General features: G+C 27.9%; 1 protein-coding gene across 1 annotated transcript in view; it reads right to left on the bottom strand.

Annotated features, from left to right (window-relative positions):
• Positions 1 to 694: 694 nt before the first annotated feature.
• Positions 695 to 13,423, bottom strand: part of LOC135961907 (uncharacterized) — a 72,308-nt gene continuing 59,579 nt past the window's right edge. Inside the window, exons 4-5 of the mRNA XM_065513555.1 lie at positions 1,171 to 1,311; positions 695 to 1,000 (exon numbers count right to left, since the gene is read on the bottom strand). Of these exons, the coding sequence (XP_065369627.1) occupies positions 923 to 1,000; positions 1,171 to 1,311 (219 nt within the window). The 3' untranslated portion in view covers positions 695 to 922. The remainder of the gene's footprint in view (positions 1,001 to 1,170; positions 1,312 to 13,423) is intronic.

The following is a 13,423-nucleotide window of genomic DNA, read 5'->3' as shown; positions in this document are numbered from 1 at the left end:
TTTTTTTTAATTTTTTGGAAAATAATTTTTTTCGAATTGTTTTTTAAATTTTAAAATTAGTTTTTTTAAATTTAAAAATTTCTTTTTTTGTTTTTAAATTTTTTTTTTAATATTTAGCGAAAAAAAATTTTGGTTTTGACCCATTGTAGGTCATTGTTTTTAGTTTTCTATTTTCAATGGCAAAATCTATATAACAGTAAACTTTTATTAAAAACTATTTAAAAATAAAAAATTTAATTTCAATTGAAAAATTTGTATCTTTGGAAAAATTCAATAAAATGCAATTTTTGTCATGTTTTTCAAAAAACTATTCCATGAATTTTTTAATTGTCAAAAGTTATATATATTTTAAAGAAGTAGACAAAATTCCCTATCCATTGATATATAACATATTTAACTTATGTTGTTTTATGTGGCAAATTAATTAGGGAAATATCTATCATTAGATATCCATATTATCTATATTAATGATTTAGTAATCTCAGCCATTTGTGGACCGATTTTCTCTCACGATGGTGAAGGGTATAAAAAGAAACAGCAAAACAGAGTGAAGAAAAAAAACAACAATTTAAATCTAGTTATGAATGGGTTTCAATATTCTATGAACACTTTGGAAAACAAACTTGATTTGTGTTTGATGTTTATTGTTTAATAAAAATTTATCAATATTATTTTTAAATTAATACACAGTTACTTTAAAGTTTTATTTATTTTTTTATTATTAAACATATGTAAGTATATAAAAAGAATCGTAATAAATGTCAAAACTTAAGCTTAGTTTTTTTTACAAAATTTTAATTATTTTAATATATATTATAAAAACTCAACCCTATTTGCATGCTACATATAGATAAATTTATAAAAAATATATTGAGTAATTTTTAAGGTCCTTTAAACATATAAATATAGATAGATGCCTTGTTTAATAATTGCTTTTAGGGGGAGCACCTCCAAAATTACCAAAGCTTTGTTGTAAAGATTGTAAAATACCAATGGGAATCTGTAATACATAAGAAATATATAATTATTTTAAACGCAAATCCTTATAAATATAAGTCTAAACTTTAGATGTAGTTGCAATATTCTGTTATATCATTTACAAAACTATTGTAAGATCATACAACATACAACGGTTTTACAAATGAAGTTGTAAATTGAATATTATCTAACCTGTAAAGCACTTTGTACTACATCCGAGCGCACTTCTCGGTGGACATTTTTGCACTCGTATTTGGTAGTATCACAGGGTGGTGCTGGTACATCACGAGGAGCTGGTGGAGGAGCAATCAATTGCCGTCTAACAGGACGTTGCTGAAATTAAAATAAAAAAACAATATTTAATTTCTGTTTAAATAAAATTTAAACTTTTATTTAATATTTTTTTTTTTTTTTTTTTTTTTTAATTTTTAAATTTCCTTTGGTTTTTTCTGGGGATTACATATTTTGAATACAACATAAAACATGCCAAAAACATTGGTAGTTATATGTTAACTTAACCGCAATTGTTTTTTTGTTTGTATTAGTTTTCTAAAAAGTTGATAATATGTTCTAATAAATACAGATATTTTTAAATTTATTCATATATATTAGGGTGGCCTTTATTTTGTACCTTTTGATTTTTTCGTCATCTAAAAACAAAGGTTGGCTACCGTTACGGAAATAATTGTAATTACCGTTACCGCTAAAATACCGTTACCGATATAATCATAAATACCGTTTCCTCTAAATACCGTTACCGATATCCTATTAATAACACTAGTTTACAAGGTTTTTGCTCATGAATTCTAACATCGGAAAAAATATTAAAAAAAATCCTGGACGTCAAACTTTTCAGATATTTATTAAAAACGAAACGTATAAAAATGTACATTAAATTAGTACAAACAAATTAAAAGTGAAGTGTTTTAGTCCTCTTTTTATAATTATTTTTCCTCCCTCACGATCTCCTAGCATATGCCAAAAACCTTGATAATTCCTCTCGAAAAACTCGGACACATATGTTCATCACTCATGTGTCCGAGGTTTTCCGGGAAAAAATCCACATGAGAATGTAAAAAATGAATTTTGAGGGACATATTTACACCCATCAGTTTAAAATTTTATAATAAATTCGCAACAATATCTCTGTAATTTTGACCTTTCTTATTCCCCAAAAATTCTTGAACAACAAGCTTTTACGAAAATTTTCATTAAACCCAATTTAATGTGGAGTGGCGGCAAAACTATTTTTTGTGGCTCAACCAAACTGACATTTTTAATGTTCATTTTACCTGGAATATATTCACTACAATTTGTGCAAATCGAATGAGGGACCCACTTTTTATCCTGGTTTGACACGGGGAATCCAAAATAATGCGTTTTGAAAAGGTTAAAACGTAACAATAATATAAATAAGCATTTTGCAGTGTTTGTGTTATAGGAAAACCTCGATTTAACTTAATAATTTTTCCGCTAATAAAACAAAAATGATCTGGGTTTATTTTACACTTTCTAGAAGACATTTTAAAATAGTTTTTACTTTAAAGTTTTGTATTTAATAGCAATTTATTAACGTTTATCTACAAACAATATGTACTTTTAAACAGTATTTATTTTTTTCCTGTTAATTTTTTTGGAATTAGTTAAAAAATACAACTCTGAAAGTATCTAGTAGCTTCGCCAGAGTGTTGAGTACCCAAAAACGATGTAAATACCTAATTACCACAATTCGGTACAGTATGCATTAGTAGCACTCAGGGCAGGAGAAAAATATATCTCAAACTTTTGACGTATAGGTGGGAAACAACAAATTTTCAATTAGATAGCGTCCTTAGCTCTTTTCAAAAATATAAGTTTCATTCCATGAGCAAACAAAAATGTTTGATTTGTAAACTAATGTAATTTAAATTATTATAAAATACTAATTTTAAATTTCAATAATTGAGTTTAATGAAATCTACAAAAAATATAATAAAATACCTGCTTAACTGTTTTGGCTTTGAGCCAAAACTTATATAATCAAATTTTCAATCTCTAAACGTTATCCGATTTAGCTCAAACTTTTAGCATTTGGTTTTTAGTTGAAGAGAAACAATTTTATATCTTAAGATCATCTAAAATCGGAAAAAGTGAATAATAAGGGCCACCCTAATATACATTAGGTTGGCCACATTTATGTTGATGCTTTACAGATTTTTGTAAACTTTCATTCCTAACCAATCCTAATGTATACACTAAAGGTATCAAAACCAAACAATAAAGTCTAAGATTTTTGTATGTGTAAATCTATTGGCCAATTCATAAGGTCTCCTATCATGTCATATTGTCATAATGTTGTAATATTTCACAATGATTTGAAAATGTTGTTATTGTCTTTCAACCTGCGCCGAACCCCCAAGAGTCAGTAAAGCCGAGCCGCCGAGTCGTGAAATATTAGGAAATTATGACAATATGACATGATAGGAGATCTTGTGAATTGACCATATATGTTTGTTATTAAATAAAATATTCATTCCGCAAAACAGAAACACAAGTGTAACCATCCACATGTTTTGTTTGTTGTTAAGAATAAAATAAAATCGGAAGAATTCTTTATACCTATAGTAAATGTGAGGAATATACAAATAAGCAAGCTTGTATTTTCCGACCCTATAAAGTATATATACGTCTCAAAGTGGTATGGGTTCATACATTTTTTTGCAAAAAGTAGAAGGAGTGCTCCTATGATATTAAATTTTGGTACACTTGGCTAGTTTCATATAGAAAAGCTAAATATTAAAAATGGTTCATATCGAATAGTCCCTAGGGGTACCTCCCATACAAGGGTCCTTCCAAAATAACGTTGGATAAATAACGTCATAAATTCTTAAATAATGCAGCGATCTTATTTAAATTTTACATATCATACTACAAAGTATGAAGAAAGTATGAACCTAGTCCATATACATGTATGTAGGTCGCTTTCTGAAAATAGTTTCATCGTTTAAAAGTCACATAAAAATAATAGTATCGTGATGAAATTCGAAATAAACAATATTTATATAAACTCAAATCTATCTGTTAAGTTTCATAAGGATAGGAGCATAATTGCTCCCATCCCCCATATAAAAAGTAAAAGTAAATATTCATAAAAAATACTTGATTTTTATCACAAAATTTATAAGTTTGTTCAGCGATCACAAAAAGTCGCAGAATTTTTTACATAAAATGAAAGAAAATGTTCCAAACTTTCATTTAGTTACTAAATTTTAGTAGTAGTACTAACACGGAGGTAGACCGAGCTAACTTATTATTTTTTCGAATGAAAACTGCAAATGCTAAATTTTTTGGCGCCATTTTGATTTGCTCAGATCTCTTAAACTATATATGTAATTTAAATATTTTTTCTTTCATATTAAATTAAAAATACTATATTTTAATAAAAATGCTATAAAACTATTGGTAGTTGAACCATATTTATTGTATAAACAACTGAAATGTAGTACAATTTTCATCAGTTTTGGTTGTATAATATTTAGATAACTTTTCCACACTCTTTTTTATACAAAATTTTATTTTTTTCGAAAACAAATCATGGTTTTCTACTAATGAAACATTTCTCTACAGAATTTCATCATTAGATTTCTAAAAAATAACTGTAAAAAAATAGACTTTTTGCCAAAAAAATACCACTGTGCGACGTATATAAGACCATAGTAAGTTGGACCTAAAATGGGTCAAAATCGGAAAAAATATTTTTTAAGCCGAATTTTTTTTAAAAAAAAAAAAAAAAATTATTAAAATTTAAAATAAAAATTCGAAAAAAAATTTTTTCCAAAAAATGAATAAAAACAACTTTGGAAAAAGAAATAAATTTTGTTTACCTAAAAATATTTAAAATTTGTATTTTGAAGTATAATTTGGTGAAGGGTACAAATTAGCTAAATTTTGAATTAATTCTTTTCACAAAAAAAAAAAAATTAAATGAAATTTGAGTCAATTCAAACGAATTAGGCAGAAATGAATTTCAATTAATTTTCAATTCAAATTAATTTTTAAAAAGAAGTTGCAATTCCTTTTCATTTCAAACTAATCCGTAAAATGAATTGCAATTCGTTTGCAATTCAAATGAATTTGTTAAAGTGAATTGCAATTCATATCCAATTCGTTTGAATTGAATTGATTTTGAATTCATTAAAATGAATTAGAACAATGAATGAAATCAAAAATGAGTTGCAATCAATCAAATTCAAGAGCAGATCTAAGGGGAATGAAAAATACAAATTTAAGTTTCTTACAATTTTAATAGGATCTTCGCTGACAATTCCAGTATATCATGGGGATTTTATTTGAATAACAAAAGGACGGTGATTACTGTAGATTTACTTACAAAATCATTTAAAATTTCATTCAATTCAATTCTATTAAATTCAATTCAAATGAGTTGGAAATGAATTGCTAATTCTATTTTTAATTCATTAGAATTAATTCAAAATCAATTCAATTCAAATGAATTGGAAATGAATTGTAATTCACTTTGATAAATTAATTTAAGTTGCAAACGAATTGCAATTCATTTGAGTTGGAAATAAATTGCAATTCATTTTTACCAAATTCATTTGAATTGACTCAAATTTCAATCAATTAATTTTTTTATGTGAAAAGAATTAATTTAAAATTTGCGAATTCAATGCATGAATAATTCGCGAATTAATTCAAAAATTAATGATTCATTTATGGATAAAACAATAATGATAACACATAAGTCAGAATCGTATGGTACTTTTTTACTTTTATGTAAAAATTAACTTGGAAAATTTAATTTATCTCAATTATACTTCATTTACTTTTAATGAAATGTTCATAATCATAAGAATATATAATGTATAAAATCCAGAAGGGGTGATTTGTATTACTTTTTTGTTTCTTCTAAAGGTACTTTTGAATTTTCGTGGTACTTTTTCTTTCATCTAATACAACTTTTTGAATATTTTAGAATAATGAATCTAGAAAAATATAAAATTTTTAATTTCAAAAATAGAACCATATTTCGGGAAGAAATTTCTATGGGGGCTAGGAGAAATTATGGACCGATTCTTATAATTTTCACCATACACTCATAGAAAAATGCATCTTCATATTGATGATGCCCTATCATCAGAATTTTTACATCAATGTTATGACAAATGGCATCAATGAAACAAAAAGAGACATCAATACAATGACGAACGTCATCATAAAATTTTGTCATATTTTGTGTGTCATCTATGCAATGATTTCAGTGACATCAATTTGATGACACATTTTGTGTATTGTTGACAGGTAAAGTATGAATAAAAATAAAACTAAATAATGTTAAAATGTTTGTAAAGTCTGTTTTAGTAAACATTTTATTGTATTACCCATTATTTTTGTTTATAGACACATTTTTAAAACATGCATAAGTGACATCGCATTGATGTACATTTATATTCAAAGCAAGAAAAACTTTATGGAACATACAGCATTCATATTGATGACATTCAATCATCACATTTGACATCAACATCAAAAATAATGAGAGCGAAAGGAGTAAATTGTAAAATATAGTATACATATAAAAATAACATCACATTGATGTACGTTTGTCATCATTACAATTACAAAATAAAAATAATTTTTTACCAAAGAGAGACAAAGTATATGCAAAGACAAAATATTTAAGTAAATGTCTTCAAATTGATGTCACTTTGACATCATATGTTGCATTTGCATCAAACCTAATAAGAGCGAAGAGAGTTAAGAGTTAAATAAACAACAACAAACATAGTAAAGTATTCCAGACACAAAAGAAATGAAAAAAGTTGTCCAAAATAACTGTAAACAGTTAATTTAAATTCTTTAAGAAGAAATGTGTTTTGTTTTTGTTTGTTCTAGTTCAGTTTATTTTTAAATCTCATTGAGGAGTGCGGTATTATTGTTTGCGGTCGTGTGCAATTTTTTTATAACAATATTAACAAAAAAATAACTCTTTTCGAAGCCAGTAAGTAAAAAATGAAGTGTTTTATTTGTGAAAAGTTTTTTATAAACCACGAATATTATTTTGAACATTTAAAGTCCTATCATTTTCTTAAGTAAAAGTTTGTAATTTCTACATTTTTCATTTCCGACCCTATAAAGTATATATATTCTGGATCCTTATAGATAGCGGAGTCGATTAAGCCATGTCCGTCTGTCTGTCTGTCTGTCTGTCTGTCCGTCTGTCTGTTGAAATCAATTTTCTGAAGGCCCCAGATATCTCCGGGATCCAAATCTTCAACAATTCTGTCAGACATACTTTCGAGAATTTTGCTATTTAAAATCAGCAAAATCCGTCCATAAATAACGGAGATATGAGCAAAAATCCGAGACAACCTCTGAAAATTTCATCAAAAAACACAATGTATTGCATGCTTTGACAAAAAAACAACAAAACGTATGTTTGTATGTGCAAGTTTTGTGTATTTTGTTTTTTTTTTGTGTTTTGTTTCTTTTGGCGTTGTTGTTGTTTTTTATACAACTAAACGTTTGTTTGGTTGTGTGTTGGTTTTTTTTACAAAAAAGCAACAAATCGTATGTTTGGATGTGCATGCGTTGCGTATTTTGTTTTTCTTTTGTGTTTTGTTTCTTTTGGCGTTGTTGTTGTTTTTTATACAACTAAAGTTTAGTTTGGTTGTGTGTTGGTTTTTTTGACAAAAAAACAAAAAATCGTATGTTTGGATGTGCATGCTTTGCGTATTTTGTTTTTTTTTTTGTGTTTTGTTTCTTTTGGCGTTGTTGTTTTTTTTATACAATTAAACGTATGTTTGGATGTGTGTTGGTTTCATTGCCTTGCGTATTTTGTTTTTGTTTTTTCTTTTGGTGTTTTGTTTCGTTTGGCGTTGTTGTTGTTTTTTGTGGTCTTGATAAATTTAGGATGCTGTACGCTGAAAGTGGGCAATGTACATACATATATACTAATTATAAAAAATAATAATGCATCCACAACAAAGGTGAAGGGTATATAAGATTCGGCATAGCCGAATATAGCACTTTTACTTGAAATGAAAAACTTTCCTTTTACCGAACTGGAAGACGTGGCAAAATATACACGAAATATATAAATAATAAAATATCATTAAAATCTCTCACAAAAAGTGGCGAACATCGATCTAAAAACGAAGTATATGGTGAGAATATCTACTGAATTTACCAATAATCGCCTAATTGGGTTGTGTCTTTTTTCATTTTAGTACCCCAAGACGGAGATCATATTCTAATTAAAAGTCTTCGCTATTATGAGCTGCCACCGGAGGAATTTTACTCTACGTGGTTTGCGTGTTCAAAATTAAGATTTTATCAAATAAAAAATGACTGCCAAACAATGGACGAAATATTTAAACTTTGGCCCCATTATAAAGAAACACGTGGAGTTAAACTGGCATGTATATTGAAATATTGCAATTTATTTATCCTTAACGTAACATTTACTTCCTTTTTTGTCAGATTGATATCGATTTTAATAAAATGTTTGACATAAATGACAGCACTATGGCTTGGAAAGACAGCTTTATTAAACTTTTTAAGCAATTGAACAATGGAGCGAAGACCCGTGATGTTAATTTTAAACGGGTGATGGATTCAGTCAATATAGACGATCTTGATAATGGTAATATTTTAATCGAAAAACGTAATATAGAAACAAATTCTAATTATTAAAATATTTACTTTCTAGATTCCGAAAATACTTATTTGAAGATATTGTGTGCCTACACTACCTAATTTTCCAAACGCGTAAAGAAGTGCAAAGTGAGGCAGATGGAAAAAACCAATACAAGACTTTTACTGTGCGTGATTCTCAGGACGCCTTTATATTTGTAAATGAGACTATGCAGTCTCTAGAAAATCACGTAGCGGAATTACTGAAGAAAATGACTTTTTGTCATTAAATTGATGCCGATTAGTCATTTCTTCAATGCCAATGTATCATTGCATTGATGACAGTTTGTCATAAAATTGAGCCCGAAGAGTCATTGCTCCGATGTTACCGTGTCATCGCACTGATGACATTTTTTTATTAAACTGACTTCGATTAGTCATCTCTGTGATGACGATATGTCATCACATTGATGACATTTTCACCCTGATGACAATTTTATCAATTGATATAAAGACTGACATCACAATGATGAAAAGTGTCATGGGGTCAAAAACGAAGACACTTGACATAGAACTGATGTCAAAATACATCACCGTTATGACGGTTTTTCTATCAGTGTAGTTACTCCTTTTATCATAAAAGTAACGAGTGCAAAATTTTATGTTATTAGCTGCAATATATTTACTAAAAATGTCCAAAAATATGTGAAAATTATCAATTTTTTTTTGAGGTTGTCCCACATTTTAATTCATAACTTTGGTTCCACTATACCGATTTCGCTGATTTTCAATACCGAACTGCTTAGGACAATAATAAACATTTTTCTTGCAACCCTACTAAGTTTGTTTGCGTATTTTGGACGTGAGCGTGTTTTACACAGACGGACAGACAGACGGACTTGGCTCAATCGACTTAGAATTTCATAAGGATCAATAATATATATACTTTGTTGGGTCTCAGATGAATATTTCTCAATGTTACACACGGAATGACAAACTTATATATACCCTCATTCAACACTTATGGTGGTGGAGGGTATAAAAATTAAAAAAAACAAGTAATGAAGTATGGTCGGTCAATCCCGACCATATAATACCCTACACTAAGTAAAAGAGCAAAAATATTTTTCTTTTAAAATTTCAATAATTTATATTTTTGAGTGATTTTCGGAAGTGGGCCTTATATGGGGGCTATGACCAATTATGGACCGATAACCATGAAATTTAGTCTATATGAAAGTTTACTATGTTGAATTTTGTGAGTATACCAACATTTTTAAGCGATTTAAGCACGTTAAAGTGATTTTCGGAAGCGGGTCTATATGGGAGCTATGACTAATTATGGACCGATCGTAACAAAATTTGGTGACATGAATTTTGTATATATAAAACTTATTTGGAGCGGAATTTGTGGAGATACATATGGGGCATTTCATGTCAAGTGAACCAACTTTTGAAATCGATGTCTTCCGATCGGGATGAAATTTGCACCAAGGTTAGCTCTATTGGATAGTAACTCAGACACAATTTTTCAACAACATCGGTCGAGAACTCTCTGAGTTATAGGGGGTAAAATTTTGACAATTTGGTCAAACAGGGGTTTTTTCTTATCCATGTAACTTATTACCTATTGTTCTTAGCAAAATGTGTCCCAAATAGTATAGATAGCTATTTCTTCGATCTTTCGAAAAAAAATATTTAAAAAAAAAAATAAAAAATTTTTAATATTTTTTTTCCGAAATCAAAAACTTTTTTGAATTTTTTTTAAAATGGGTCCTTTTTTTTTTTTTTTTCTTAAAATAAAGTTTAGATATTTTCCTTGAACACCTCCTTGATCGCTTAGTGGGATGCGAGTGGGATATCTATCAAAATAAATATTTTGTAACTCAAAACATAAAATTTTTGACTTTTTTTGCAAAATCAAAAACTTTGTTGACTTTTTTTTTTTCAAAATGGACCCTTTTTTAATCTTTTTTTTTAGGTCAAACAAAAGCTTAGATATTATCCTTGAAGACCCTTTTGGTCGCTTAGTGGGATGCGAGTGGGATATCTATCAAAATAAATATTTTTTAACTCAAGACTTACAATTTTTTACTTTTTTTTTTGCAAATACGATTTTTTTTCCAAATGGGCCCTTTTTTTAAATTTTTTTTTGTAGTCAAAAGAAAGCTTAGGTCCATTCCTTTAAGATATTTTTAGTCCCTTAGTGGGATGCGAGTGGGATATCTATCAAAATAAATATTTTGTAACGCAAGACATACAATTTTTTAATTTTTTTTTGCAAAATCAAAATTTTTTTCCAATATGGGCCCTTTTTTAATTTTTTTTTTTGCTCAAAAGAAAGCCTAGGTCCATTCCTTTAAGATATGTTTAGTCCCTTAGTGGGATGCGAGTGGGATATCTATCAAAATAAATGTTTTAACACAAAAATTGTATGTCTTGAGTTACAAAACATTTATTTTGATATATATCCCACTCGCATCCCACTAAGCGATCAAAACCATCTTAAAGGAATAGGCCTAAGCTTTCTTTATAGCAAAAAAAAAAAAATTACAAAAAGGGCCCATTTTAAAAAAAAGTCAAAAAAGTTTTTGATTTTGCCAAAAAATCAAAAATTGTATATCTTGAGTTACAAAATATTTATTTTGATAGATATCCCACTCGTATCCCACTAAGGGACCTAAAATATCTTAAAGGAATGGACCTAAGCTTTCTTTTGACTAAAAAAAAATTTTTAAAAAAGGGCCCATTTTGAAAAAAAATTCGAATTTGCAAAAAAAAAGTCAATAATTGAATGTCTTGAGTTACAACATTTTTATTTTAATAGATATCCTACTCACATCTTCCTAAGTGACAAAATAGGTCTTAAAGGAAAAGACCTAAGCTTTCTTTTGAGCAAAAAAAAATTTTTAAAAAAAAGTCCCATATTGGAAAAAAATTTCGATTTTGCAAAAAAAAATTAAAAAATTGTTACAAAATATTTATTTTGATAGATATCCCACTCGCATCCCACTAAGCGACCAAGTAGGTGTTCAAGGAAAATATCTAAACTTTATTTTAAGAAAAAAAAAATAAAAAAAAAAATGACGTATTTTAAAAAAAAGTCAAAAAAGTTTTTGATTTCGGAAAAAAAATATTAAAAATTTTTTATTTTTTTTTTTAAATATTTTTTTTCGAAAGATCGAAGAAATAGCTATCTATACTATTTGGGACACATTTTGCTAAGAACAATAGGTAATAAGTTACATGGATAAGAAAAAACCCCTGTTTGACCAAATTGTCAAAATTTTACCCCCTATAACTCAGAGAGTTCTCGACCGATGTTGTTGAAAAATTGTGTCTGAGTTACTATCCAATAGAGCTAACCTTGGTGCAAATTTCATCCCGATCGGAAGACATCGATTTCAAAAGTTGGTTCACTTGACATGAAATGCCCCATATATATTCTTGAGCCTTATAGATAGCGGAGTTGATTAAGCCATGTCCGTCTGTTGAAATCAACTTTCCGAAGCCCCCAAAAAACTTACATACCTCCGGATTTCTTCCGGCTCGGTTGCTATTTAAATTCGAGAAAATCGGACCACAAATGGCTGAGATATAAGGAAAAGACCAGGACAATATGGATATTTAATGATAGAAATTTCAAAGACGTATAGTAAGTTGGACCTACAATGGGTCAAAATCGGAAAAAATATTCTTTAACCCAAATTTTTTTTTCGCTAAATATTAAAAAAAACAAAAAAAAAATTTTAAATTTAAAAAATAAAATATTTAAAATTTGTATTTTGAAGTATAATTTGGTGAAGAGTATATAAGTTTCGGCACAGCCGAATATAGCTCTCTTACTTTGTTTTCTCTCTACAATTGTGTAGCAGTCTAATCCGCTTACATATGTATGTGGCAGAGTTCAATGGAAAAGATTTCTAAAATGCATTTTTGTGTGGTTTCTTTGACCAGTCTTTCTTTCACTTCCATTTCATTCTAGGTATTTACGTTTCCCTTTCTTTACCACATAAAGTTTTTTTTAATTACATTCACATGGTATTTAAGTGCATTTTAATGCTAAATGGTTGGATGGATGAATGAAATAATGAATGGATGGATGTTGTTGTTGTTTTGTCTTCCTTTTGCTTTTGTCAGACAGTCAGCTATAAGCGTAGTAAATATTCTTTGACTTAATTAAATGATTAAGAGGATTAAAACTTTTCATATTAATGACTTTAGATTAGCAGCTATTTACAAACTATAAATAAGAGTATCAATCAGTTTGCTGTAGATGAAGAGGATACATTTTTTCCCAGGACATTGTTGCACATAAAGTAAAATTATTGTTAATAAACCAAAAAAAAAGTAAAGTAACAATATTCAATATTTTGTGGAATTATATCCATAACTTAGTCATACCAATAAAAATTCAAACTTTGTTTGAAAACTATATTATTTAAAAATTTACTACACAGAGAAAACAGATTCGAAGTAGCAGCCGAATATGTTTGGATTTTGATCTAGTAATTAAATATTTGGAAATGTTTCCCTTGTATTGTCAACCATTAACGTATAATTTGTAATGGTGATTTAATTAGTAAGTAAATGATTTCTCTGCTTATGAACTGATTATATGTACAGAAATATATTCTCACGTAAACAATGTTAGGTAGGGTTTTAAAATTCAAAATATTTAACCCCACTTTATATGCTTCAAGTAATTAAGTTTCCTTAAAGGAAATAGTTAGAAATTTATTATGAAATATGTACGTTTATGTTCATAACAAGTTTTTTTTGAATGTAAAATACAATATTTATATTAATA

The sequence above is a fragment of the Calliphora vicina genome, chromosome 5 (genome assembly GCF_958450345.1).
Source record: "Calliphora vicina chromosome 5, idCalVici1.1, whole genome shotgun sequence".
NCBI classification, from domain to species: domain Eukaryota; kingdom Metazoa; phylum Arthropoda; class Insecta; order Diptera; family Calliphoridae; genus Calliphora; species Calliphora vicina.
Note: the sequence above shows the minus strand (reverse complement) of the source record. Positions and strands in the feature narration are given on the sequence as shown.